The 13,746-nt window shown below is 34.4% G+C and overlaps 1 protein-coding gene across 1 annotated transcript in view; it reads right to left on the bottom strand.

Moving 5' to 3' along the window:
• Prp3 (pre-mRNA processing factor 3) overlaps positions 1-1,421 on the bottom strand; it is a 60,330-nt gene extending 58,909 nt beyond the window's left edge. The window contains exons 1-2 of the mRNA XM_076482882.1: positions 1,330-1,421; positions 127-271 (exon numbers count right to left, since the gene is read on the bottom strand). Of these exons, the coding sequence (XP_076338997.1) occupies positions 127-271 (145 nt within the window). The 5' untranslated portion in view covers positions 1,330-1,421. The remainder of the gene's footprint in view (positions 1-126; positions 272-1,329) is intronic.
• Positions 1,422-13,746: the final 12,325 nt, after the last annotated feature.

Raw genomic sequence — 13,746 nt, 5'->3', positions numbered from 1 at the left:
TTAAGTGAAATTTCCTAATAACTAATGTAAGCTGCAAAAATATTATTTAAACATGTATAATTGTTGCAACAGTTTAATAATATTCAGGAAGTACTTAACACTTAGTGACAGTTTTAGAAGATTTACCTGTAGTTTTTCTTTTGTCATATCCACTTGAGAGACAATTTATTGCTGCTGTTACCAGTGTTGGTTCACTAAATCCAAGGAACTTTTGTACAGTTTTGTCAATCCATGGTTTTAATTCTTCAAGATCTCTTCTTGACAGTGCCATCTAATAAAAAAAACAAAAACATACAACTTTAAATTATGTTTTTATATTTCCAAATCTATTGTGTGTATAAGTTTGAGAATTCTATTTCTGGGAGATCATTTATGAAAACAGAAGACAACAACTACATAAGTGTTTCTTAGTTCACCAAGTAATGTTGCTTCACTTTGCTTCACTTCTGCAAGACTGTTTTCCATTGATTATATTATCAATAAAATTATATTTACCATCCTCCCAAGAGACAGAACATTTGGGAAAATATATTGAGATAAAAATGAACTTTTAGTTTTTAGTTTTCATAAAGTTTATATTGAGGTCATGAAATAAAATTCATCAGTAGTAAATTGAACAAAATAAGAAAAAAAGGTTATGTGGTTCACATTTAAAATATATTTTTAAATGATTTTAATTCAACATGCATATTTCTAAAATATGGAAAAGAATGACAAGACTGAACCTATTTAGCTCACAAGAGAAATAAGAAAGAAAATCAAAGGTAAGTAACATACGTTTAAGAATTTAAACTGGAAGCTAGGATGTAAGATTTACAGTGTATGAAGGCATGTTAACGATTACAAAAAAAAAGTTAAAATTGAGTTTATATCCTCGAAAGATGCTAATTTCAAAGTTTTTGTTAAAGCTTTTAATTTTTAGTTTCCATTGGTCCATAAATTTTAAAATAAGCATTAACAACAACAAAAATAACAAAACTGTCTATCAATAATATCATTAAGAAACTTTCATCTTCACGATCAGACTGAGAGATTGCAATACTTAATTTAGGCCATTAACAGTACAAGTATCATGCAAGCTACGACTCCAGTACCGAAGTTAATTACAATTTACAATGTAACCGTTTTAAAATATTAACACAATTTCTGCAATACAACTACTATTTAACTACTAATTAATAGCACTGTACTGTGGTGTACTTTATAAATTCAATCAGACAATTTTACTTTTTTTACAAATTAACAATTGATATTCCTAACTAAAATTACGAAACAAAGTTAGAATACTTTTTCTTTTAAAAAAAAATCCTTAAACCTAGCCTACAATACCTTAATTTAGATTACAATCCTCGAAAACAAAACAGGACTACTTATTTAGCACAATTCAACCACTGCATACACCAAACGATTAGGCTTAAAAATGTTATTCACACTCTCAACTACAAAACGCTACTTGAAACCGCTACTTAAAGTATGAGAATACAAAACGTTTTGCGTTTCATAACATAAAGTAACAGCCCGGGAGTTGTTGGTTTATGCGCCTAAGCCAAACTAAAACTATTAAATAGCCCCCTGCTAGTACAGCAGTATGATTCCGGATTTACAACGCTAAAATCAGGGGTTCGATTCCCCTCGGTGGGCTGAGCAGATAGCCTTTGTGGCTTTGCTAAAAGAAAAACACACACACTATTAAATAAAAATAAAGCCAGCCCTTAATATTTATATATCTCTCAAGCTTTCTTTAAATTCATTCAAAATTACTGCTTCTACAACATCCAAAGGCAACCCACTCCACAGGTCAATCACCCTATTTGAAAAATAGCATTTTATTATCTGAAAACGGCTTTAACCTTGCCTAAATCTGTATTTGTGTATTCTAGTTCTAAAATTCTCACTGTTAAGTATGAAAAGCATTGGTGCATCAACATTATCAGTTTGTTTTACAATATTAAATATTTCAAAAAGCTCTTCTCTAACTCTTCTTTGTTCAAGAGAAAACAATTATAAGGGTTTTAGTCTCTCCTTATATGACTACTCCTTCATCCCAGGAACCATTTTACTAACCATTCCTTGAATCCTTTCGAACAATTCAATGTCTTTCCTAACGTAAAAAGTCTGAAACTGAATGCAATACTCCAAATTTGACCCATATAATGAAAGTATAACCTCTTTAGACTTGTATTCAATATTTCTGTAGATTAAACCCAAAATCATATTTACTTTACCATCAACAACAGCACACTGTTTGGATGTTTCAAGGAATTGATCAACCATTGCACCAAGACTTTCATGACACTTTTTAGGTTATTCTCATCAAAATTATACTTATAACTCAAATTATTATAACCGACATGTATATCTTGCATTTATCATAATTAAAATTCATATATTATTTATTTGCCCAACTCACTAAATTCCTTTCTAAAGCAGCAGCATCCTCTTAACAACCAGCAACACCCAATACTTTAATATCGTCAGGAAATATAAGTAATTTATTGCCCATTCCTTCACCTATGTCATTAATGTAAATCAAAAACTGCAATGGTCCTAAGACTAACCCCTGAGGCACGTCATTTACAACATTAATCCAGATTGACCAAACTCCATTTATAACATCCCTCTACTTTCTTTCATTAAACCACTTTTCTATCCAATTAATTAATTTATCTCCCATACCTCTAGTTTCTTTATGGGCGTTTTATATGACAAATTGTCAAATGCTTTCTGAAAATCCACGTACACCAAACCTACACGCATACCCTCATCTACCTAAGCAGTGACATTTTTAAAGTATGGAGCCCCGCACGGCAGATGTATAGGATTGATATTACTAAAACTGGCTCGATATGGCCAGGTGATACGGGTGCTCAACTCGTACACTGAGAGTCGCGGTACGAATCCCCGTCACATCAAACACACTCACCCTTTCAGTCGTTGGGACGTTATAATTAATAATCATTTTCGTAATAACAAAATTATACAAATAAAAATGTTCAAATGATTATTTATTGCTAAAGAAAAAGTCACACAATGATCTATCTGAGCTACCCCAATGCGGATATCGAAAGACAGTTTTTTCTTGCGTTATTACTACTGAGTCACTGTGGTGTGGGTTGTTTAAATGAAACAAACATACATATTTTGGGGGAGTTTTCACATAATATAAAAGGATATTAGCTAAACATGCATCAAATGAGATCTACTACATCTTCATATAGTGGTCCGGTATGGACAGGTGGTTAGGGCGCTTGATTCGTAATCTGAGAGTCTTGGGTTTGAATCCCCATCACATCAAACATGTTCACTCTTTTAGCCGTGAAGGCGTGATAATGTTACGTGCGAATTCCCCTATTCGTTGGTAAAAACGGAGCTCAAAAGTTGGTGATGGTGACTAGCTGCCTTCCCTTTAGTCTTGCACTGCTAAATTGTGGCTGCTAGCGCAGGTAGCCCTCGTATTTGACAGTCTATTATACATTTGATTATCTTTTAAATTAACACTCCTACGAAAAGTGGGGCCTAATAGGCCCCAGAGCAACTTGAAAGGTTATTAATATTAGGCTAATAATTTTGTATTTAAATGAAATTGCCATTTAAATCCATTAATGAATGGATTAACGAGATTCCCATTGTCCCTATCTACTATCTAGCGAAACCACAGCTAGGGGAACGGGCTTGAAGAAATCAGGACTAAAAACGTCTTTTCGTAGGAGTGTTAAGTATATAAACAAAATAAATTCACTTAACGATGTATGAAATAATCAAATAGAAATATGAAACTAAATTAAATTTTCCAAAATTAACGTTATTTCAAATTTATTTTATTTAAATTTTGTTTGTTTTTAGAACTTTGCGCAAAGGTACTCGAGGGCTATTTGCGCTAGCCGTCCCTAATTTAGCAGTGTAAGACTAGAGAGAAGGCAGCTAATCATCACCACCCACTGCCAATTCTTGGGCTACTTTTTTACCAACGAATAGTGGGATTGACTGTCACACTATAACGCCCCCATGGTTGAAAGGGCGATCATGTTAGGTGCGATGGGGATTCGAACCCGCGACCATCAGGTTATGAGTCGAACGCCTTAACCCACCTAGCCATGCTGGGCCTTTATTTAAATATTTGTATAATCTGTAATATCTATTAAAATTATATTACTTTGTACTATAAACTAGCGTGAAATACTCCTCCTCATGGTTTATAGAAATCTCAGTATACCATTAAGCACTTCCAACATTAGCAGTAATAGCTACCCCAGTGAAGTCCGTAATCCCCAAAAAAACCGTTTAAACACCCGTATGTCATGTTTGGTCCCTCCATCTTGGGAAAGTGGATTGAATATGGTTACAAGCATGGCATTACTTGGTTCCAAAGCGCATTCTGTGACACAGAGTAGTGTCAGACTGGGTAAAGCAACCATGAATAGCTATCTCTATTATATGTGGGTAACCTTTCGAGGTCATTTTTCACCTTTATTTGGAGAAGGGCCATGTCATAGAGATATGGACGTATCCTGGGCCATTCTGAGTTTACCTGTCAAGTTTCATACTGCTAGCTCCAGAATTTGGATTTGTTTGCTTCTTGAATCTCATTAAATGCTACCAGATGTTTATCTGCACTAGTCATCCGTAATCTTGAAATGATAAATTAGAGAAAAATCAGCTAATTAGTATCACTACTAGGTAATGAGATTGACTTATTAAAGTATTAAAGTGTTAAATATGGTTTGTGTTTTCAGTTATGAACATGACAGTCAATCTCACTGACGAGCTCAAAAAGCCAGAAAAAGTCCCTGTGAGAGAATGATATTTAATCCTCCTGACTAGATATATCTATTTCTGGTTGCTGTTTTGTGGCTCAATGGAAATTCCAGAAGCTTATAAAGCTGAAAGTCGATGCACAACAAAACATATGAAAAAAAGATTCTGATTAGTAGTTCAAAACTATGGATGATTGTAATGGCTGAAGTATCTATCAATTTCACCGTTTTATAATAAGTATAGAATATAATTTTATAGAGGTATATTTACAAAATATATTTTTTTTATAAATGTCCATGCAATTTCTACATGTAATCATGACAATATTTTAAGTGGAAGTATCGAGGTCATAAATATGTGCTAATACGCTTACTCAAGTAAATATTACGCACTGTAGCCTTTGTTCTTAAGTCTAAATGTAGTGAAGCATTGTTGGGTATTTCATATGCTTCGAATATTGAATTCTGTGCGTAATAAGGAGAAGTGTAATGCAGTGAAACGTAGGCACAGAAGTATTAGAAATGCTTATTTAATGCCGATTACTTAAGAGAGAAATATGTTGAGAAACTTTCCACCTGCAAGTTTATATTGTAACAAACTGATGCTATCAAGGCCAGTTAAGGGTTATGAAAGCTATGGACGCTTCATTAACAAGACTGAACAGAAAATATTCCCTGACAGGTTGGGAACGCCATAGTGTGGGTGAGTAATTAATGGTTACGATGCATAAAACTGACAAAAAAGGAAGCAACTCGGATCTTTGAAGAAATATTGGTAAAAAAGAAAACAGGTTGCTGATTTACAGGCTCTATCTGCAGCAAATGGATAAGCAGTTTTGTTTTTGTTCTTAGATGTTGCACACGATTGCAGAATAATTGATCAATTAAATATCTGAAGTACATACAGGTAGTTGTGTATACTATCTGGTACATCATGAAAATACTATAGAAAAATTGAATAAAACCTCGAGCGGAAAATGAGTTCTCCTGCACCAAGAAGACAGTAGTGAAAACGTCACGTCTCAAACCAATCATGGCTACGGAAGTGATGAACATCCCAACTGTTTTATGTCTAAACTCTTTGTAACTTATTGCCATTATTCTTAACACCATTTAGCATAGTAAACTGCCATAGAGTTGATGTGTGTAAGTGGCGGCGCCAGGATATTTTCGTTGGGGGGGGGGGGCTGAGGTAAACTGTGGAGGGGCTGACTGCTAGTACCACTTCTTACTTCCAAGTTGTGTTAGTTTATATGAAACAAATGGGAATTTCTCTCCTTATATTGGCATTAGGGCTTACAAAGGATATTCATTTTAAGCATCGAAATCTAAGGAAAAAGATATAACATACATACTATTGGGTCATTTCATGAATAAGGAACAAATAACAACTAAACACAGTTCAACATTACGAACAACTGCTCTGCGACATTGAAATCACCAAATTATATCAGTAGCACATGAAAATCCAGAACATATCCGTGAAATACTGTTAGAGAAAGTGTTTATCTTTAACCATATAGCACAAGCACTCAATTAAAGGGTAGTGATAATGTAAAATTACAGGGCTAATTAGGGAACACAAACGCAGCTTTGATAGGGCATGTTGTAAAACTGTGGGCAGCTAATGGGAGTGAGCGGGGGGGGGGGAGCGTGCAGCTGGCATCTGGATCTCGATCGGGCTGAGCCGATCGTTAGCCGTAAGCAGAGCCTACACCATGGTCAACGGCTCGGTGATCATATGCTTAAGGCGTTCGAGGCGGGAATCGCGCACTCGAACAAAGCAAACTCGCGGCCTGGATATTGAATGGTCATAGTAGCACCAAAACAAAATGTCTAAATTGTAGTTGACCTTCACAGAAAGGCTGGTTTCTTCATAAGTTCACATTATTCATACAGGCCAAACTGTGATTGTGATATTGTTCTTATTATCATAAGTGTGGCAAGAACCTGTTACAATAATGTAACTACTACATTACATTATATTAGGTACTTCTAAATAGCCCAATGACAATTTCAAAATTCATTCTAGAATTGTTTAGAAATATTATTTGGTCAGTTAACATATAAGGTTATTATCTAATCATAAGTATAACATTAATTGGATTGTAAGTCACAATTTTAAGTGTATGCCACAATCATCAGTACAATTTTGGATGGCTGATACACAATGCAAAATGATCTCACAGAGGACACAACACTGGCTAAATGCTTCATAGTTTTGCCCTATACACAATACACTTATACATGCATGCTATGTTTTACTTTTCAATAAACGATAAATGAAATTTATGAGTAAATACCTGTGAAACCTTTGGTTTATCAAGTAAAATCCTTGATGATCTGTTGTAACTTGAAATCAACGTGGTTGTCTAATTTTCGTCAAAGCTCAAGATAGAATGGCTTTACACAGGGAGCGGCAATACAGCACATGAGTTTCAGTGCATTCAGTACGTTGCTATGGGACACATGACATATACTTCCATCTTAATGAAGACATTGAGTTCTACAGATCTATGTCTCTGATGTTAATTGTTAAGTAACAACGACGATTGTGTTTTCCATATTTTATGAATATATGTAGGTAACAATATTTGGGGGCTGAGGGGGCTTGCCTCAAGCCCCCCTTGGCGCCGCCACTGATGTATGTAAGTAATTGCTTAAAAGAGTTTCTATCGTACTAGAGTAGTTATGAAATTTTAAGTGTAAATCCTAATATATGGAAAGCTTATTAAAAATGCTTGTTCTTGGAATCTTGGTCTCAGAGTTAATTCTTTGCTTTGATTGTAAACTCTCGAGTTAGTTAGTACTTGTGTGCTCCATTCGTCTACCGCATTCCTCAGTTAAAATAAATAACAATGTAAAAAGAAATATTAGAGGAAGCTCCAACGGCTAAGCCGAACCTACTCAGCTTGTTTCTGTTACAGTAGGGTTCATCTATACATTTCTTGAAAGGTAGCCTATTTATACGAGTAATACAGAAACGTATACAACTGGGTCGTCGTAATATTGCATGTACGCTGTAAGTTGAACCACGTAATCTCTTGATTTGTGTGACACTTGACTTTCTTTGTTTCGCCATTATATTACTAGAGTTCTGTCTCTTGATTTTTTTCTATTTTATTCTTCTGCTTTTCATACCGATAGAAAGAAGAACGTTCAGTTTCGGTAAAAGAACATTGAGTTTGCTAACTAAGGGGTTTTGTGTGTAAAATCACATTTGTGTTTCTTTATTTTTGTTTGTGTTAAATTATTATTCACTTATAGTCCTGAGTTCGCACTTTGGTTTTATATTTGTCCGAATACCACACTGCTATACTTCCGAATCCTAGGTCTCTGACTTGATCGTTTAGCCCATAATTTATAACATTATTGCATGTCAAAACGTCTTTAGCATTGACTTTAGGAATAACCTTGCAAAACTATGTATGTAAAAACGGCTCGTTTGGGTTGAGAAAATATTTTACGTAGAAGAGCGAACAACGTTTCGACCTTCTTCGGTCATCGTCAGGTTCACAAAGAAAGAAAGAGGTAGCTGACCGGAAGCTGACTACATGTTTGGAAGGGGTTGTGTAACTGAGTGTCGGAATGTAGAGGGCGGTGTTAGATGTTTGAATATATAATTTTATTTTATTATATTTAATATAGGTATAAAGGCGTTCCTTTATATTGGTTTATTTTGGGTTTAAGTTGTTGTATAAGTAAGGCTTCTTTAATTTTGCGTTTGTTTCTTTATTTAGTATTTGAGTGTTTTCTATGGTTATGTTGTGTTTATTTGACTTGCAGTGTTCGAAAACGTGTGAAGGTGACTTTTTATGTTCTTTGAATCTGGTTTCCATTTTTCTACTTGTTTCTCCAACATAGAAGTCGTGGCAGTTATCACATTGTATTTTATAAATAATGTTGGTGGTGTTTGTCAGTGTAGTTTTTATATAGTATAGACCTCAGTTTTGTGCCTGGTTTTTGAATAAATTTGGTATTAACTGGAATGTCATATTTTGTTACTAGTTTTTGCCAAATGTTGGTCATTTGTCCGCTGATGTCGGGAATATATGGTATGCAGCAGTATATGGTTTCGTGATTTTTTGATTCGTGAGATATATTTACTTTTGTTGGTTGATTTTGCTTTCTGTTTAGGTGTGTGCGTGTAACGTTTTCTATGGTTTGTGGAGGAAACTTATTGATGTTGATGAAGTATTGTTTTATTTTGTCTACAGAAAAAAAACTACTTAAAGCCATGTTGAACACAAAATACAAAGAACTACATGACTTACAAAAACAAAAAATGAACCTAGACCATCAACTGGCATGCTGCATTAAATCAGAGATTTACGGACTTATACAACGAAACATAAACCAAATCAATACTAAGAACGACAAAGACAAAAAGATGTGCCACAACAAAAAACTAGAAAAACTAAGACGCAAACAACAGAAAAGGCACAAACACGACAAATCGTTGACTAATCTCATAATTAATAGGTCCGACCGACAATTAAACACAGACGAGATACATCTACTTAACAAAGGACTCAACTTTGCAATAGCACCTCGGTACATTCCAACCATATAAATCAAAACATGTTTAGAAGATCTAGCCAGGAGACTTGTGATACTTTCTACAGAAAACAAAAACAAGAAAACAACCAACAGAAAGAAGACAACTTAGATAATTTTATTGACATCCAACAGCCAAACTTCCCAGGTAAAATTAAAAATTTATATTTTCCAGAAACACCTAAAAACAACATCTTAAACGATTTTTTCAAAGAATTTTCTCACAAAACCATCAACATAATTTCACAAAACAGAAGGCTAAGAAACAATCTTACAAAAAAAGACATTAATTCCATTAAAAACCTAAAACAAGACAAAAACATAAAAATTCTAAAAGCAGATAAAGGTAACGCTACAGTCATAATGAACACGAATGAATACATCCAAAAAAAGAAGAACATCCTATCAGAGACGAACAAATTTAAACCAATACACAAATATCCAACAAAGACACACGAGACGCAACTAAACAAATTTCTTCTAAAAAATGAAAAAAAGCAACAGAATTTCACAAACACTTTATTCCTACCTACGTAAAACCGACTCACGCACACCACAAATATACGACATCCCGAAACCTCATAAACCAGATTGTCTGTTACGACCAATAATGTCCACATATGAATCGTTCGCTTAATTACAATCTTGGTAAATACATAGCATGGGCATTCTCCAAATATGTAACATCAGCCAGCTCATTCATCAAAGACTCTTTTAATTTCAAGTCTAATCTAAATCAATTTAATCATAAAGCCTTAATGGCCAGTTCTGATGTTTTTTCCCTCTTTACAGAAGTTCCAACCACTAAAGCCTGCAAGATAGCCTTAGAACTCTATATCCGAGATCCTAACCCAACTATAGACGTTCCCAGCAATCAATTAGCAACCCTCATAGAATTCACCACGATAAAAACAAACTTCATGTTCAACAACTATATACAAACAAATGGCCTAAGCATGGGCAACCCAGTATCACCAGTTCTAGCCAATATTTTTATGATACAAGTTGAAACACAAGCAATTAACACAGCATTACATCCACCACTATACTGGTACAGATATGTAGATGACACGGTTGCGGGATTCAGATCTACAGAACACACACTTAATTTTTTCAATCACGTTAACTCTATACATCCCAACATTAACTTCACATGTGAACAGGAAGAAAGCAATCAAATATCATTTCTTAACCTCAAAATTACAAGAACCGACACATCATTCAAAACAGAAATCCACCGAAAAATCACCCATACTGGACTATACATTCCTTGGGACTCAGCACATGAAACAAAACAAAAACTCAACATACTAAGAAACCAAATAAACACAGCCATAAAACTATGCTCACCAGATAAAATTAACGATGAATTAGACAAAATAAAACAATACTTCATCAACTTCAATAAGTTTCCTCCACAAACCGTAGAAAATATTATACGCACACACCTAGACAGAAAGCAAAATCAACCAACAAAAGTAAATATATCTCATGAATCAAAAAATCACGAAACCATATACTGCTGCATACCGTATATTCCCGACATCAGGAGACAAATAACCAACATTTGGCAAAAACTAGTAACAAAATATGAATTTCCAGTTAATACCAAATTTATTCAAAAACCAGGCACAAAACTGAGGTCTACACTATAAAAAAACTACACTGACAAACACCACACCAACATTATTTATAAAATACAATGTGATAACTGCCACGACTTCTATGTTGGAGAAACAAGTAGAAAAATGGAAACCAGTTTCAAAGAACATAAAAAGTCACCTTCACACGTTTTCGAACACTGCAAGTCAAATAAACACAACATAACCATAGAAAACACTCAAATACTAAATAAAGAAACAAACGCAAAATTAAAGAAGCCTTACTTATACAACAACTTAAACCCAAAATAAACCAATATGAAGGAACGCCTTTATACCTATATTAAATATAATAAAATAAAATTATATATTCAAACATCTAACACCGCCCTCTACATTCCGACACTCAGTTACACAACCCCTTCCAAACATGTAGTCAGCTTCCGGTCAGTTACCTCTTTCTTTCTTAGTGAACCTGACGATGACCGAAGAAGGTCGAAACGTTGTTCGCTCTTCTACGTAAAATATTTTCTCAACCCAAACGAGCCGTTTTTGCATACATATTTCTCTACAAGTGGGTTTTCTCGACATCACTGATTGCAAAACTAGTTTTTAAAAAAAATAAATTATTGAGGCTTTTCACTTCTAAATGCTGAATGTAAGAGAATACAATTTACTAAACCTAATGGTTTAAAATAAAAATGAAGACTATGTTAGTACAATGCAAAATAGGATGTAGTACATCATTGTTGGCAACATTTTTAATATTCTAATTTAAACGTTTTCTAGTAATGGCATGTAATACCTAGAAACTTCCTGGTTATCTATACTTTCGGGAGTTTTTCAAAATAATCATTGTATAAGAACGCTACAGTAAGATTGTAAAACATGTAGTTAGTCTGTTAATCAGCAAGTTTTGAGTTGTAAATATGAGAAGATTTGAAAAGTGAGTGATTGTTCAGTTTTATCTGTGAGTGACGTTTATCACTTGGTTATCGTTGGATGAAATCCAACCCCTAAAAAAAATCAACTGCTCTTTAAGAGGAAGCAGCTTCATAGACTTTAAAATTGATGCATTATTAAAATTTCTTAAAATAATGTTGGAGATGCATAGTGTAATGAGATGGAATAAATGTTTAAGAATATATACGTGTATAGGTAAATAGAAATGAAATCCTTTGCTCAGAGTAAAAAGAAGTTAAAGCAAGAAAAATAAAATATTTTCATGAAAAAATTACTACCACAAGGAAATGGAGCATTTCATTTTTTACAGAAGACATACATATGCACATATACACTGCTGGCCAAAATCTTAAGGCCAATGAACATAAAGAAAAATATGCATGAAAATCTGTCCTGGCTTTTAAGTGGACACTCTCTTGTCCATTTAAAAATTCATATGAGGTAAGTGGCAGAGAAAATTGCCCATGAGCTAGCTGTCTCTTCTACAGGATCAATAGTAATAGCAACAGTGGAGACACTGAACCAGGTGACCATTACATCCATTATGCCAAGTGTCATCTGGGAACCAGTCTCCCTTCTGCCTTCTTGAGACTTGATCCACTCTTGAGGAGATTCCTACTTTGAAAAGATGTTCTTGGGCTTAGGGATATAATGCACACATCAAAGGTGTGAACACATTTTGCAGTAACATTGGAACACTTGATTGGATAGCCATGTTTTTTCTTCTCTACTGCTGGCTGTTCTTTTAATAGCATCAATAGTGGAAATATGAAGAGTTTTTTGAATATTTGCAGGATGGGCATCTCTGGAATAAACAAAATGGTTAGTACTGTGCCTTTAAAGATGAAATTATCCATTGCTGAAGAGAGCTATCCCTTGAGAATCTCAGGACAACTTAATGATTGAGCTTTCCCATACCCGATGCATTGGTAAGCAACAATCTTCATCCATGGGCTCAGCAATGGCAAATGTCAGACCAGCACTAGGAGTTTCAGGTTCAACAACTTCATTAATTCCATTACTAAGTAGGAAGTTCTGGGTATTCCAGAGATAGTTGCTGGCTTCATAGTTGAAGAAGTCTGTAATAGCAGAAAATGGTTTCAAATCAAGGATAATCACAGCAATGAAGAGGTACAAGCAGGATAACCACTGGTAGTTTGTATAAAAATATTAATTGTGTCTAAAACTCAACCTTAAATATTGAAAGTCCAGATTTAAATACAAAGGCAAATTTTAATTGGTCCGAAACTCATCCAAGTGCATTGGTTAAAAGGGGTTGTAACATGTAACTACTATCATGAACTTTGATGTCAGGCATTAGTGAAACAATATTTTTATTGGCTTCATATGCACTTACATATATTGTCCATTGAATATGTATCTTCAGAACTTCTGTTTGTCTAAATGGCCAACTACTTGTAGTCATGCTGACATTTATTGTCCCTGCCAGCTAAGTAGAACATACTTCATACTCTTTGATCCAACTTTCTTCTTCTTTTTACTATTTGTTTTACATATAAACAATGCCTGGTTCCAGTAGGAAGGAAGTTTCAATGTTGCTTTTCTCTTCCATTGTAGAAGGGAAGAATACTCAACTGGACTCTTATCATCATCTATGCTTTGACTTGTTCATTCTTTGCTTTTTCATAAAGCTATTGCTGAAAAACTATTTAGTAACATACGGCTTTAGGTAACTGATATGTTCTAAATGGTTTAACACAGCATGCAAACACTAAAGTTTGTAGTTCAAGGGATTAAGTCACCATAGAAAAAGATTTGGTCCTGCCAGATCTGAGCACTTTATCTGCTGCTGGAGTATCCAGAAACACACAGATTTTGGTTAACATTTTTATGGTTTCACTATAGAGCTG

The sequence above is a fragment of the Tachypleus tridentatus genome, chromosome 13 (genome assembly GCF_004210375.1).
Source record: "Tachypleus tridentatus isolate NWPU-2018 chromosome 13, ASM421037v1, whole genome shotgun sequence".
Classification (NCBI taxonomy): domain Eukaryota; kingdom Metazoa; phylum Arthropoda; class Merostomata; order Xiphosura; family Limulidae; genus Tachypleus; species Tachypleus tridentatus.
This window is presented reverse-complemented; position numbering and strand designations above follow the sequence as displayed.